Source organism: Vicugna pacos, chromosome 11, assembly GCF_048564905.1.
Source record: "Vicugna pacos chromosome 11, VicPac4, whole genome shotgun sequence".
NCBI lineage: Eukaryota > Metazoa > Chordata > Mammalia > Artiodactyla > Camelidae > Vicugna > Vicugna pacos.
In genome coordinates this window covers 6,461,946-6,477,422 of record NC_132997.1, presented here as the reverse complement: position 1 = coordinate 6,477,422, position 15,477 = coordinate 6,461,946, and the positions used below count along the sequence as shown (strand labels likewise).

The following is a 15,477-nucleotide window of genomic DNA, read 5'->3' as shown; positions in this document are numbered from 1 at the left end:
TTTGTGGAGCAAGTTCTCTGAGGGACCAGGATGGAAGGATCCCACCTGCCCCGGGCTGTAGGCCTGTCTCAGTCTGGCCCTTGAGGCTGCTGAGCCCTTTGGTGCGGTTGCAAGTTTCCCCCCTGCCCCCCCCCCGCCCCATGCTAAGCGCTGGAGAATATGGCGGCTGTGCCTGGGCCCCGCCTCTCTTCCCCTGAAAAGTTTCTGCGGGATTTCAGAGATGGGGGTATGCACCCTTCCCCTGAGAGCACATCAACCTTGCTGTTTTATGGAGGTCCCAGGTTGTTCTGTCCTGTACACCCACAGCCACGGCGCCCAGCCCTTTGCAGTCCCCCGGGGCTGCCTCCGTGCAGCCGCCCCCATCCTCCGCCTGGCTTGTGCAGCCCGGCCCTGCCCGCCGCTGCCGGCCCGCGTCTCAGGCTGGGTGTCGGGGGGATGCTCTGTGCCCGTTTTACTTAGTTCTGTCAGACAAGGGCTCCTCTGTACAGTTTCGAGCCTCGGAGGCTCCCCCTCCATCCCGCTGGCCTCTCAGTTGGAGAGGGGAGACCCAGCAAGCGAGCGCCAGTCCTCCTTTGCCGCTCCCTCCCCGCGGGACCTGTCCTGCACTGCTTTGCCTTTTGTTCTTTCTTTTTTCCTTTTCTCCTACCAGATTTTTGGCGTCTTTATCTTTTGAAGCGGGCGATGTTCTGTTGGAGTTCTGCAGGTGTTCTGGTTGGCTGAGTCTGTAGATGTGGATCTTGGTGTATTTGTGGGAGAGGGTGACTTACAAGCGTCCTTCTACTCTGCCATCTTGCCTCTTCTCCAGGATTTGTCTTTTAAATGATGTAGGGGGAAAAAGTGAAGTTGCAACCCCAAATGCAATAATACTGACCTCTATATTTATTTGCATAGTTATCTTTACTGGAAGTCTGTATTTTATGGCTTTGAGTTAGTTAACTGTCTCATATTATTTCATCTCAACCTGGCGCTCTCCCTTTCGCATTTCTGGTAGAGCAGTGCTGTTGGTAATGAACTCCTTTGGTTTATGCTTATCTGGAAATACCCTCAGTTTTGAAGGACAATTTTCCTGGATATAGAATTTTCAGTTGACATATTTCTTCCCCCCTTCAGCACTTTGAATATATAAACCCATTGCCTTCTGGCCTCCAATGTTTCTGCTGAGAAGTCTGCTGCTAATCTTAGGATACCTTGTATTTGATGAGTTACTATTCTTTTGCTGCTTTAAAGATTTTCTTTTTTTGTGTGTGCGTTTGATTGTAATGTGTCTTGGTGAATGTATTTTGAGTTTATCCTACTTGGCATTCTTGGAGTATCTTGGATGTGTAGATTCATGTTTTCCTTGAAATTTGGAGAATTTGTGGCCATTATTTGTGCAGTTATTCTCTTCTCTCCTCTCTTATTTTTCTGCAACTCCATAATGTTTATGTTGGTCTGCCTGATGGTGCCGCCTAGGTCATTTATGCCATGTTTACTTTTCATTCCTTTTTGCTCTGCTCCTCAGACTTGATAATTTCAATTTTCTTATGTTAAAGCCAGATGATTGTTTTATGCATTCTCAAATCTTGTTAAACTGTTTCAGTGAATTTTTCATATCTGTTACTGTAATTTTCAGTTACAGAATTTCTGTTTCATATTTTTGTTGTAATTTCTATCTCTTTACTGATATTCTTTTTTCATTTATAAATTGTTTCCCTGGCTGAATTTATTTCTTTGTTTTGTAGTTTCTTTTTGCTTTTTTAGTATATTGATTTAAAGTCTTTGTTTAGAAAGTTCAGTGTTTGGTCTTCTTCAGGGACATTTCTGTTAATCATATTTTTCCATTGATTGGGACATACTATCCTGTTTCTTTGTATGACTTGTCATTTTGTTGTTATTGTTGTTGAATCCGGACATTTGCATATTATAATGTTATTGTATATTGTATAATATAATTTTAGAAAATGCTTTCTTGCTTTTCTCCATTTTGCTGTTCTTGATTGTTGATGGCTTCAGTTATCCATATGACTTTTCCAAACAGCCTTTTTTCCTCAAAGTCTATATTTCTTGTCATGTGTGGTCATTGAATTCTCTGTTCCTTTAGCTTGTGTTCAGTTACTGTTTTGACAGACTTCCCCTTGAAGGCTGGGATAAATCTAAAGCTGAATAAACCTCCCAAACCTCCATCTTTCACAGTCTCTGCAAACTGGCTCTGTGCTGTTATTTTTTAGTACTTAGCATGTCCATATTCAACTGTCCTAGCTTTCACATCCTGCTTGCAGTGCTGTAGAGATCAGCTGAGGTGAAAGCTTAGGGTTTTCTGAGGTCTTTTCCCAGCATGCATTCTGTCCTGTGTATGTGTATGGCTTTCTAAATTCCCTGGTGTATGCAAGTAGTTTTGATTATCTTAATTTCCCAAAGAAGATACTCTCTCCCCAACTTATCCCCAGGCTTTAGGTGATCTGTTATGTCTCTACTGTAATCTTTTGCTCAGGTAAGTATGGATTTTTCTTATTTTTGAGCATTGCAGAAAATCACTGCTTTTCTGCCTGGACTGAGGTGTTTTTTTCCCCCTATGATAAAAAATTTATTTATTTATTTATTTTTAGTTTTTTGGTATAGTTGATTTGCAGTATTATGTTAGTTTCATGGATACAATATAATTTGATATTTGTATATGTTGCAAAAGGATAAACAAGATATGACTTTGTTGCTAGTGTTTACTCCTTTCCCCTATATCACACGTTTTATGGAAATCAGTTTACTAGTTTGCTTACATGTTGAATATTCATATTTTTTTCATTTTTTCACTCTTCCGTATTTATTCCAAGTTTCCTTCTGACTTGATAGCACTGACGCCATTAGATAGGTGCCCTAAATGGGCTCTCAGATGACTGTTACAATCCACAGCCACTGAAAAAATGATAATACATTTGCAAATAAGAAAGAAGGATATTTTGCCATTTGTGCCCTTTGTTCACTTTTTTTTTCACTTCAAAAACCAGAATTTTATAACCGGCATAAACATTTCTATTACATCAAAATATCTAGAAATAAACTTAACCAAAGAGGTTACCTATACTCCAAAAATCAAAATGACACAAATAAATGGAAAGATTTCTTGTGCTCTTGGATTGGAAGAATCAACATTATCAAAATGACCACACAACCCAAAGCAATCCACAGATCCAGTGCAACCCTCATCAAAATACTCATGACACTCCTCACATAACCTGAACAAACAATTGCAAAATTTATAAGGAACCACAAAATATGCAGGTCTTGTTTTTGTATCCATTGAGTCGGTCTATGTCTTTTGATTGGAGCATTTAATCTATTTACATTGTATGTTCTTATTGATATTTTAAAAATTGTTTTGGTTTTATTTTGTAGGTCTTTTATTTTTTCCTCTTATTGTTCTATTTTCTTGTGGTTGATGACTAGAAAAATTTCTTTAATATTTGTTGTAAAGCTGGTTTGGTGGTGCTGAATTATTTTAGCTTTTGCTTATCTGTGAAGCTTTTGATTTCTCCATCAAGTCTGAATGACAGCCTTGCTGAATAGAATAACCTTGGTTGTAAGTTTTCCCCTTTCATCACTTTAAAAATATCATGCCACTCCCTTCTGGCCTGCAGTTTCTGCAGCAAAATCAGCTGATAAACTTATGGGAGTTCCCTTGTATGTTATTTGTTGCTTTTCTCTTGCAGATTTTAATATTTTCTCCTTATCCTTAATTTTTATCAGTTTGATGACTCTGTGCCTTGGTGTGTTCCTTTTTGGGCTGATTCTGTTTTGTACTCTCTGCACTTCCTGGACTTGGGTGACTGTTTCCTTTCCCAAGTTAGAAAAGTTTTCAGTTATTATCTCTCCAAAAATGTTCTGAGGTCTTTCTCTCTCTCTTCTCTCTCTGGGACCACTATCATGTGAACATTAATGTACTTCATGTTGTCCCAGGGTTCCCTTAAACTATCTTCACTTCTTTCCATTCTTTTTTCTTTTTTCTGTTCTGCAGTACTGAATACGACTAACCTGATCCAGTCTTCTGCCTCATTTAGTATATACTTGGTTCCTTCTAGTGTGTTATCCCTTTCAGTAATTTTATTCTTCAACTTTGGGTATTCTTTCTTTATTCTGACTCTTTGCTGAAACATCCCCCAGTGCATCTTTACTCCTGAGTTCTCTGAACAGCTTCATCAACATTAGTCTAACCTCTTTCTTGGATAGATTGCCTATCTACTCGTCACTTATTTCTTCTTCTAGAGTTCTAACTTGTGTGTTGGCCTGGATGATATTTCTCTGCTTCCTCATACTTTCCATCTTTCTATTTGTATTTTTAGGTTGGTTAGTTATGTTTCTCGACCTTGGAGAAGTGACCCTCTGTGGGAGACATACTGTGTGTCCCAGCAGTACATTCTTCTCTTGTCACCCAAGGGCCAGAGTCCAGCTGGTCCCATGGTAGAGTCTGGCCTGTGTTTGTGGACTCCTTCCACAGGCTTTGGGTTTGCTGCTTTCTTACTTATGGTGCCTGCCCCCTGTTGGATGAGGCTGAGCTAGAAGCTTACACAGGTTTCTTGGCAGTAGGAGTCAGTGCCTGCCCACTGCTGGGTGAAGCTTGCTTCTGGACCTCTGGTGGTTAGGGCCCTGTTTAGGGGCATGTCTAGAAGTGTTTATGGCTCAGGAGGTCTGCTGATGTGTGGGGTAGGTCTTGGTGCTGATGGCCCCATCAAGATGACAGCCTCCAGGAAAGCTAATGTAGTTGAACACTCCCCAAATGTTCACCACCAGCTTTTATGTCCCCTGGGTGAGCCACAGCCAAACCCTAACTCCCCTGGTGACCTTCCAAAACCAGCAGGCAGGTGTGCCCTAGATTCCTACGAAATCACTGCCTCTGCCCTTGGAACTGGCACATATTAGATTCTGTATGTGTGTTTCCCAAGAGAATAAAGTTTGTTTCCCCCAATCCTATGGGGATCCTGAAGTTAAGTCCTGCTGGCCTTCGAAACCTGTTGTCCTGGGATTTTTTCCTCCCAGTGCCATAACCCTGGCTTGTGGAGCATAATGTGGGGCTCAGAACTCTCACTCCTGTGAGAGGGCCTCTGTGACTTAATTCTTCAGTTTGTGGGTTGCCCACTCAGTGGGTTTGGGGCCCAGATTATACCACAAGCACTCCCTTCCTACTGTCTCTCTGTGGCTCCCTCTTTATGTTTCCAGTTGAAGAAGATCTTTTTTCCTAAGTTCCAATCTTTTTTACCCAGTGGTTGTTTAGCAATCAGTTGTGGTTTTGTTGTAGTCATGAGGAGAAGCGAGCTCTTTGTCCTACTACTCCTCCATCTTGTCTTCTCTCTCTGATGGATTCCTATAGCTAACTATTCTCACTTTACAGAAAAACAATATTCTCCTGAACATATTGAGGATTCTATTTAGAATATTTCAAAACTTTCCCTTATTTTTGTACTTCCTCCCTTACTCTTCAGTCATTCTGTTCATTCTGGTGGCTTACTTTTAATGCTTTAGTTTTTTCTTCTTGTTTGTTAAGTCATCATTTTCCTCTCCTGTTTTTCTCTGAAGATCTAGTTTGATTAACACAGGTGACTTGGTAGGTAAGGATGCAGATACGGATGTATCTTACTGCAGACTCTCACCAGAAGGTTCTGTAGGTGAGTGGGTAGGGGATGGACATGGGAGGACTCTCCTTCAGGCCAGGCTGAAAGGAGGCAGGCAAGCAAGCAGGAGGTCCCCCTTCAGTTCTTGAAATGGAGAATGGTATATCCTGAAATTAGAGTACTAAGATCTGTTTCATTAAGTAGTTGCTTTAAACAAAACTACATGCTATTATGGAGGATTGAAGTTTGAGGAGCTGCATTTCTTAGTTGGCTTCACTTGGGTCAGAACTGTCTGTATTGTCCATATACAGTCATCCCTTGGTCTCTGCAGGAGGTTGGCTCCAGGACCTCCTATGGATACCAAAATCTGCAGAAACTCAATTCCCTTACATAAAATGGTGTAGTATTTGCATAAAACCTACTCACATCTTCCTATACATTTTATTTTTTAATGTTTTTTCAGTTTTGAGATAAAATTGACATATGGCACTATATAAGTTTAAGGTGTACAACATAATGATTTGACTTACATTATGAAATGATTACCATAGTAGGCATAATGAATATTCATCTTCTCATATAGATAAATTAAAGAAATAGAAAAAATATTTTCCTTTTGCTGAGAACTCTAAAGATATACTATTCTTAAAGATTATCATTTATAACATACAACATTAATTATCTCTATCATGTTGTACATTACATCCCTAGTACTTATAACTGAAAGTTTGTACCTTTTGTTTACCTTCATATAATTCCCTCCTCCTGCCTCCCTACCCCATCTCTGGTAGCCACAAATCTTATCTCTTTTTCTATGAATTTGTTTGCTTGTTTTTGAAGTATAATTGACCTGTAGAACCATGTTAGCGATTCTGTATACAACATAGTGATTCTGTATACATTTCAAAATGATTACCATGATAAGCCTAGTTATCATGTTACTATACAAAGATATCATATAATTATTGACTATATTCTCTGCACTGCACATTTTATACCAGTGATTCATTTATCTTGTAAACCAAAAGTTTTTGCCTCTTTAATATCCCTCACCTATTTCACGTGGAATATAATATGTATGTGTAGTCAGACTGTAATAATCCTACCTAATAAAACTGAAAAAGGAAAAAAAAAAACTATTCCTCACCTATTTCTCTCCTTACCCCACCACCTCTCCTCTGGCACCCACTTGTTTATTCTCTGTATCTATAACTTTGTTTCTGTTTGGTTGTATTTGTTCATTTGTTTTGTTTTCCAGATTCCACATATAAGTGCATTCATATAGTGTTTGTCTTTGATTTATGTCACTTAGCATAATACTTTCTAGGTCCATCCAATGTTGTCATAAATGGCAATATTTCATTCATTTTTATGGCTGAGGAATATTCTGTTATGTATATATGTACATATATACCATATCTTCTTTATTCAGTCATCTGTTGATGGATGCTTAGGTTGCTTCCATGTTTTGGCTATTGTAAATAATGCTGCATTGAACAGAGAGGTACAAGTTTCTTTTCAAATTAGTATTTTCATTTTCTTCAGATAAATAGCCAAAACTGGAATTGTTGGGTTATATGGTAGTTCTATTTTTAATTTTTTGAGAAGTATTCATATTGTTTTCCATATTGGCTGCACAAATTTACATTCCCATCACTAGTGCATGAAGGTTCTCTTTTCTCCACATCCTTGCCAACCCTTGTTATTGTCATTTTGATAATAGTCATCTGACAGTTGTGAGGTGATATCTCACTGTGGTTTGATTTGCATTTCCCTGATGATTAATGCTGTAGACCACCTTTTCATGTGCCTATTGGCCATCAGTATGTCTTTTGAACAATGTCTGTTCAGTCCCTTCCCCACTTTTAATTGTTTTTTTAATGAATGTCAAGTTGTGTGAGTTCTTTGTATATTTTAGGTATTCACCTCTTGCCAGATATATCTTTTGCAAATGTCTTCTCCCATTCAGTAGGCAGCTTTTTCATTTTGTTGATAATTTCCTTCAATGTGCAAAACATTTTTAGTTTGATGTAGTCCCAATTGTTAATTTTTGCTTTTGTTTCCCTTGCCTAAGCAGACATATCCAAAACATATTGCTAAGACTGATGTCAGAGAGTGTACTGCTTGTGTTTTCTTGTAGAAGTTTTATGGTTTCAGGTCCTACATTTAGGTCTTTAATCCATTTTGGGTTTATTTTTGTATGTGGTATGAGAAAATAGTCTAGTTTGACACTTGCGTGTAACTATCCAGCTCTCCCAGCACCATTTATTGAAGAAGCTATATTTCCCCCATTGTATATTCATGCCTTCTTTATGGTAGACCCTCCCATATAATTTATATAGTCTGTAGACTACTCTAATACCTAATACAATGTAAATACTATGTAAATAGTTGTAAATACAATGTAAATTCTACAAAAGTAATTGCTGGTGTTTGGCAAATTTAGTTTTTCCTTTTAGAACTTTCTGGAATTTTCCCCCCAAATATTTTCAATCCACAGTTGGTTGAATCTATGGATGCGGAACCTGGGCATATGAAGGGCTGACTATATAGATTTATCTATTTTTTTAATGTGTCCCAGCTTTAGAGAATGGCTGCTCATCAGCTTTAGTCTTAACTAACTGCTGGGTCTCCACAGAGTAGGGGGCCACCAAGGTGCCCTGGCAGTCTTGTTTTGGCAGTGAGTCAGCCATCCGACTACCTGTGCTGACCCCTGCCTGGTTTGAAGGCTTAGAGCTTGGTGGTCTCTGGCTGTGGTTGGAAGCTGCCGCTTCTGCCTACCTGTGTTTCTATAAATTGTAGGCAATGTGCCTCTAGTTTCCTTCATTTGATGTTTTTTGCTGATATTATCCAGAAGTTACATTAAATTGTCTTTTTTAGTGTATTCTGTTACTTGCACATTTGTTTGTTTTATTTTTGTTTTATTGTTTCTTCCACTTCTATTATTGGAGGCATCAGAGGCAGATGTGTGTTTTAAGTCCATTATCTTTAATTGGAAATGTCAGATATTTGTGAAATTGTGCTCATTATTTTCCACTATTCTCTGTCATCTGATTGTGTTCTCAGATTTCAGGAAATTTCTTCTCAGCCTTCATAGCCTACTTTTCTTTTTTCTTTTTTCTACCAGCCACTCAGATATTGGTGTTCCCTCACATTCTGTGCTGGTATCTCTTTACTCAGTCTGTCTCATTGCCATTTTCACCCATATCCTTATTTCCATTGTAGACCCCTCTCCTGAATTCCAGAATCATCTCTCTCACCTTTAAGTGAGTATTTCCACTTCCATGTTTTGAAGACATTTGGAGTCCTGTATGTATGTCTAGTATCCATCTCATTGTCACTGCTCTTCCTTCTGTTTCTCCAGAGTTGACAAAATTTCCAGAACCTCCAGGGCAGATTGCACAGACTCTCTGGGAGTAAACTCTTCCTCTCTCCCTTTGCTCAGCAAGTTCCCTGTGTAGCATCTTCAGTGCTGCCCCCCTTAATTTAGTCAGTCCAGCTCCACCCTACTCTGGGATCATTGCTTCTTCAGTGACAATTAGTTTGTATAACTGGGACAGAGATGTGTATTCCCATTGCATGATTGGCTTCCTGCTGTTCACAGCAGTGACCTGTGATGAGTGGAGGTGGGGGAAGGGAGGAGCAAGTCCCCAGAGGAGTGTGTAAGATGGTTCTGCACACATCATATATTGTCAATCCTTTAGGGCATGGGAAGAAAATATTAGCTGGTCTATTTACATTTTTATCTGAAAAATAACAGAATTAAGCTCTCTTCAAATGTGAATTGACAGTATTTTATTTAATTTATAGATAGATATAAATAAAACTGATGGTTGCTCAAGAATTTTAGAGATTTAGTTGAGTGATTAAATATTTGGAGATCTCTAACAGGATTTAAGTCAAATAGATGAGCTTGTTTCCACCCCAGAATCTCTTCCCCCTGCCTCTGCAGCCTTTATTTTATCACAGGTTCAGACCTGCTCTCCTGTCCTGTTGTGCAGTCTGTTGATTTACCACATTTTTTCAGGTCTTCTTAACTTTCATTGATGTTTTGGTATATATTTATAAAGAAACTGGTATTTACATTTAATCACTGAAAGTTTTATCTGCTCAGTCAAATCCAAGGTGCTAACACTCTCATGTGAACTTGCACAGAACCCCTGTATGATCTCTGTCTGTGTTGCACAGATTTGTGCTGTGGGTCCTTTAAGTCCTATGGTAGGTATGTCTTTATATGTTTCATTATAAGATTAAGTTTTTTTTAGACCAGGAAGAGTATATTATTCAACTTGGAATTCCCCAAAACTAGTACAGATCTGGGCACATAAGGGCATGCAGATATTTTTCCCTTAAGTAATAAATTAATTCACCAGTGGTATTTCTACTATGATTTCTGTTTTTACTCACAAAGTGTAACACAAAGCAAGTTATATAATAGAGGTCCTTTGTAACATTTCTGGTCAATTTGCAATAGTAAAAATGGTAAAAATTTGTATTTAAACACTTTTTTTCCCACATCACCTGATTCAGACCATTTCAGATTGAGTAGAAATATGTTTTCCTAGGGATCATTGTCATTCAGAGATGTGACTGTGGGCTTCACCTGGAAGGAGTGGCAGCAGCTGAACCCTGCTCAGAGGGCCCTGTACAGGGATGTGATGCTGGAGACCTACAGCCACCTCCTCTCAGTGGGTAGGTAGCACTTGTTTCATGTAGACCCCCAGTACGCATGTCCTTTTTTATTTACCTGTGGAAGTTTTGTAGAATATAATAATGTTTAGGTTGGGGACTCAGAGGTAAAGGACAGTTTATCCCTTGTGGGTACCAGAAAGAATGTGTTGTCCTCTGTCCCATAACAGGATTAAATGAGCATTTTTAATTGTACTCTCTTTGAGGTATACTGTCCTCCTCCTTCAAAGGCCCCAAAACTCATCCAATTTGTCTCATGATACAATTCTCATTTACAGGATATTGCATCCCTAAGCCAGAAGTGATCCTCAAGCTGGAGCAAGGAGAGGAGCCATGGATATTAGAGGAAGAATCCTCAAGCCAGAGTGTCCCAGGTGAGTTAGTGTGAGTAGGAGCCAGATGGAGGTTAGGAGGAAGTTGGATCACAAAGGGTTAGTTCAGAGATTAAAGCCATTGAAATGGTCTTTAGGAGTCACTTTTTAGTGGCTCTGGACCTTTGGAAGCAGCTTGTTGACATGACTCAAATATCCAAAGTCACTGAGTCACCCAGTATCTCCTATTGTCACTCTCATACCCAAATGGTTTCCTTCTTTTTTTTTTTTAAAGGTATATATAGAGTTAAATACACAGGGTTTAAGTGTTCAAGTAAATACAATTTTGTGTATGTACAGACCGATATTTCCATTATCAAGGTGGAACTTTTTTTTAGCACCCCAGGAGGCTCCCTGGTGTCCTCTTACCAGTAAATAACATCTCTTCCGTCTGTTATCACAGATTAAATTTTCCTGTTTTTAACTTCAGATAACTGCAGTCATACAGTATGTACTGTATGTGTATTTGCACTCTATATATACATACACACTATATAGTGTATATATACTACACACACACATATATATGTGTGTGTGTGTGTGTGTATATAGTATCTAGCGTCTTTGGATCAGCGCTATGTTTGTCAGATACATGTGTATTGTATATATTTGGAGTTTTTGCTTTGTATTGCTGTGTAGTTTTCCATTGTGACTATTCCAGAATTTATCTGTCCATTTTATTACTGAAACACATTTGGGGTACACATTTGAAACATACTTCTCTTAAATAAACTTATTTTGAAATTTGGGGCATTTGAAAAAGGGTATTATAAATTGTTTCAATTCAAATATAGTTGATTTACAATAATGTATTTGTTTCAGGTGCTTCATTTAAAGTTATTATAAGATAATGCCTATAATCCCCTATGCTATACAATATCTATTTGTTGGTCATTTATTTTATAAACTGTAGTTTGTGTTTGTTAAACCAGACCCCTAATTTGTCCCACTTCACTTCAGTCTCCCCTTTAGTTACCATAAGTTTGTTTTATGTATCTGTGAGTCTGTTTCTGTTTTGCATATACATTCATTTGTGTATGTTTTTTAGATTCCACATATAATTGGTATCATACAGAATTTGTCTTTCTCTGACTAATATCACTAGGGCATAATATTCTCTAGGTCCATTCACATTGCTACAAAAGACACAATTTATTTTTTATGACTGAGTAATGTTCCATTGTGTACACGCAAACACACATACCAAATGTTCTTTATCCAATCATCTCTTGATGGGCACTTGTGTTGTTTCCATGTCTTGGACATTGTAAATAATGTTGCTATGAAAATTGGGGTGGATGTATCTTTTCCAATTAGTGTTTTTGTTTTCTTTGGCTATATACTCAGGAGTGTTATCTGCAAACAGTGACAGTTACACCTCTTCCTTTCCAATTTGGACACCTCTTATTCTGTGTGTGTGTGTGTGTGTGTCTATGATTGCTGTGATTAGGGCTTCCAATACTATGTTAACAAGTAGTGATAATGGGCATCTCTGTCTTGTCCCTGGATTTAACAGGAAGACTTTTAGCTTTTCACCATTGAGTATGATGTTGGCTGTGGGTTTGTCATATATGGCCTTCATTATGTTGAGCTATGCTCCCTCTATACCCATTTCAATGGGAGTTTCTATCATGAATGAATATTGAACTTGATCAAATGCTTTCATCTGCATCTATTGAGATGATCATGGGATTTTTATTCCTTTCATTAATGTGTGTCACATTGATTGATTTGCAGATAATGATCCATCCTTGCATCTCTCAAATTTACCCACATGATCATGGTGTGTGACCCTTTTATATATTTCTGCATTCAGTTTGCTAATATTTTGTTGAGGATTTTTGCTTCTATATTCATTAGAAATATTAGCCTATAATCTGTTTTCATAGTGTCTTTGTCTGGTTTTGGTATCAGGGTACTTATCACCTTGTGGAATGAATCTGGGAGTGTTTTGTTCTCTTCAGTTTTCAGAATAGTGTGAGAAGGATAGATATTAGCTCTTTATGTGTTTGATAGAATTTCCCTGTGAAGCCATCCAGTCTTGGACCTTTGTTTGCTGGGAGATTTTTTTATTACAAGAAAAACCATTGTCAGTTTTTGACTTGTAGGTACCATAGCCTTAAGGTGCTAGCGCAGAAGCCCTGAGGGTTGAGTGGGAGCTGGTTCCATTCCTCAGAAGGAAGCAGTACAGGAGCAAGAGGGGCTGGAGTGTATGCCCACTGTAGTTGTCCTGGCACATGTAGTGTTCCAGGACACTCCCAGTCTACTGTCCCTGACAGCACCAGTAACGCCCACTATCACATTCAGTGTAGTGTCAGGTCCAGTCCAGCTCTGTCCCCCATGTGTGCACTCTCAGCAGCAGCACCCTTCACCCTAGTGAGGAGCTGTGCCATGCAGTAAAAGGGGCAGGAGCGGGTAGTTGGTGTGGTCTGGGAGGCAGTCCTGGGAAACCAGCCAGAGTTATGAAAGTCTCAGCCTGCCTCATCTGCCTTCGTTTTTGAGCAGGCAAGCATGTGTGACATGCTCTTCATGAGCGGTGTCCCATGTTTCTCACAGTGCCATCTCCAGTCCCACTGATGTTCATACCAGCCAAGGGGCCTTGTCTTCCTAGTGTTGGGCCCCAGGTTTGGGGTGCCCAGTATGTGGTTTGAACTGCCCACTCCCTGGGGAGGATCATTGAGTCTGTGTAATATCCCTACTAGGGGTGCAGGTCCCAAACTGATTGCTTCTGTTCCCTTCCTTTCCAGCTCCCTGTGGGTCTTTTTTTTTTTTTAACAGCCTTAGTTGTATAAGAGTCTTTTTGCCAGTCTCCAGATTGTTTTCAGTGAGAATTGCTCCAAATATAGATCTATTTTTGATGTGTTCATGGGAGGTGAACTCAGCATTCTCCTCTGCTGCCACTTTGATTTCCTCTTCCATAAATATTCTTGCGTGTATATTTTGGAGGACATCATTTTTGTTAGATGTATAACCAGAAATAAACTTGCTGAGTATAGAGTAGTCACATATTTAGCTTTAGTAATATTTAGCTTACACAGTTTTCCAAAATGTTTGTACTAAATTATATCACCACCATCCATGTGTGAGAGTTCCAGTTGCATTACATCCTGTTAGCACTTGATATTGTCAGTCTAATTAATTTAACCATTCTGGTCATTGTGATGTGTTACCTCATGAAGTTTTAATTTCCATTTGTCTGGTGACTAATGATATTGAACATCTTTTCATATGTTTGTTGCCTATTGAGATATCTCCTTTACTTAAGTGATTATTCAGGTCATTTACTTTTATTATATTGAGTTATTGGTCTTTTTATACTGATTTATAGTTGTTTAAAACTATTCTGAGTATGAGTCTTTTGTCAATAGTATGTATTGAAAAGTACCTTGTTTAAACTATGTCATCACTTTCTTAATGATATCTTCTGATGAACAGAAATGTACTTAAAAGACTATCCTTTCATTGAATTGCAGTTTTATCTTATATATCAGGTGATCATTTATGTGTGATTACATTTCTGGGCTTTCTGTTCTGTTCTTTTTGATGATCTGTCCAACTTTATGACAATACTACATTGTCTTTTATTACAGCATTATAACTTATTAATAAGTCTTGATATCTGGCAGTTTTAGCCTTCTAGGTTTGCTGCTTTAGTCAAGATTGCTTGGTTGTTATACAGCATGAATACAGAATGTTGCCAGGAATATCTTTAATCTACAGAATATATTAAAATGATACCTATGTTTTTAGATATTCTGGAAAATTCTGTGCTGCAATAGGTCTTCTACATTTTCATAAAATTTTAGAATCAGCTCATCAGTTTACACACACACACACCCCTGTTGGGACTTTCTTATTTTTGTTGTTGTTAAGATGTCATTGGTTATTTTGGGGGAGAATTGACATCTCAGCAATGCTGTTTTCAATCCATGACCATGGTACCTTTACTTAGGTCTTCAATTTCTCCCTGGTCCTGTGGTTTTCAGTTTAGCAGTTTTTCCAATTTTTCATTAAATATGTTCCTAAATATTTTATACTGTTTTCATTTTTTCATTTATACCATCTGAACTGTTTATTCTCTAATTGTTTAATGGGAATATATAGAAAAACAGTTGATGTTTACACATTTACAGTGTATCCTGGAACCTTGTTTCCAAGATCAGATGAGATTGGGCTCATTCAGGGTGGAATGGTCGTAGACCCTGCAACCTTGCTAATTCACTTATTCTGGTAGTTGTTTTGCAGATTTCTATAAATTTTCTACATAAACAGTTTTATCATCTATGAATAAAGACAAGTTACTTCTTCCTTCCCAATCTTTATACCATTTTTCTTTTCCTTGCCTTTTGTACTGGCTAGGTGTACTAGGAAAGTGTTTTATAGAAGTAGTGAGAGTGAACATCTGGATCCTGTTTCTGACCTCAGGGAAAAAATATTCAGTATCTTACCATTAATTTTGATGTTAACTGAAAGATTTCTGTAAATACCCTTGATTTTTTGAGGAAGTTTTCTTCCATTCCTTGTTTGCTAAGACTTTTTAAACAATTATGAATATTGAAATTGCCCAAATGCTTTATTTTTTGCATGTAGTGAGATAACCATATGGCTTTCCTTATTTGTTCTGTGATTATGGTGAGTAGTCTTAATTGATTTTCAAATGTTAAACCAATCTGATATTTCTGAAATATATCATCTTTGATCATAATATATTGTTTTTATGATTACTGAATTTGATTTTTTTGTGTGTGTCCATGGAGATGTTACCCTGTAATTTTCCTTATTGTAAACTTTCCACATTTGGGGTTGAAGACTATATTATTTTCATTTTCATAAGATGC

At 38.1% G+C, this 15,477-nt stretch overlaps 1 protein-coding gene across 8 annotated transcripts in view; it reads left to right on the top strand.

The window, feature by feature from the left end:
- Nucleotides 1-15,477, top strand: part of LOC102542792 (uncharacterized) — a 93,300-nt gene that overhangs the window by 59,254 nt on the left and 18,569 nt on the right. For all 8 annotated transcript variants that reach the window (XR_012077829.1, XR_012077828.1, XM_072972248.1 and 5 more), the window contains exons 2-3: nt 10,145-10,271; nt 10,547-10,642. Coding sequence is in view for 6 of the 8 variants with exons in the window: in XM_072972248.1 (XP_072828349.1) it covers nt 10,145-10,271; nt 10,547-10,642 (223 nt within the window). In the remaining 2 variants the exon portion in view is untranslated. The remainder of the gene's footprint in view (nt 1-10,144; nt 10,272-10,546; nt 10,643-15,477) is intronic.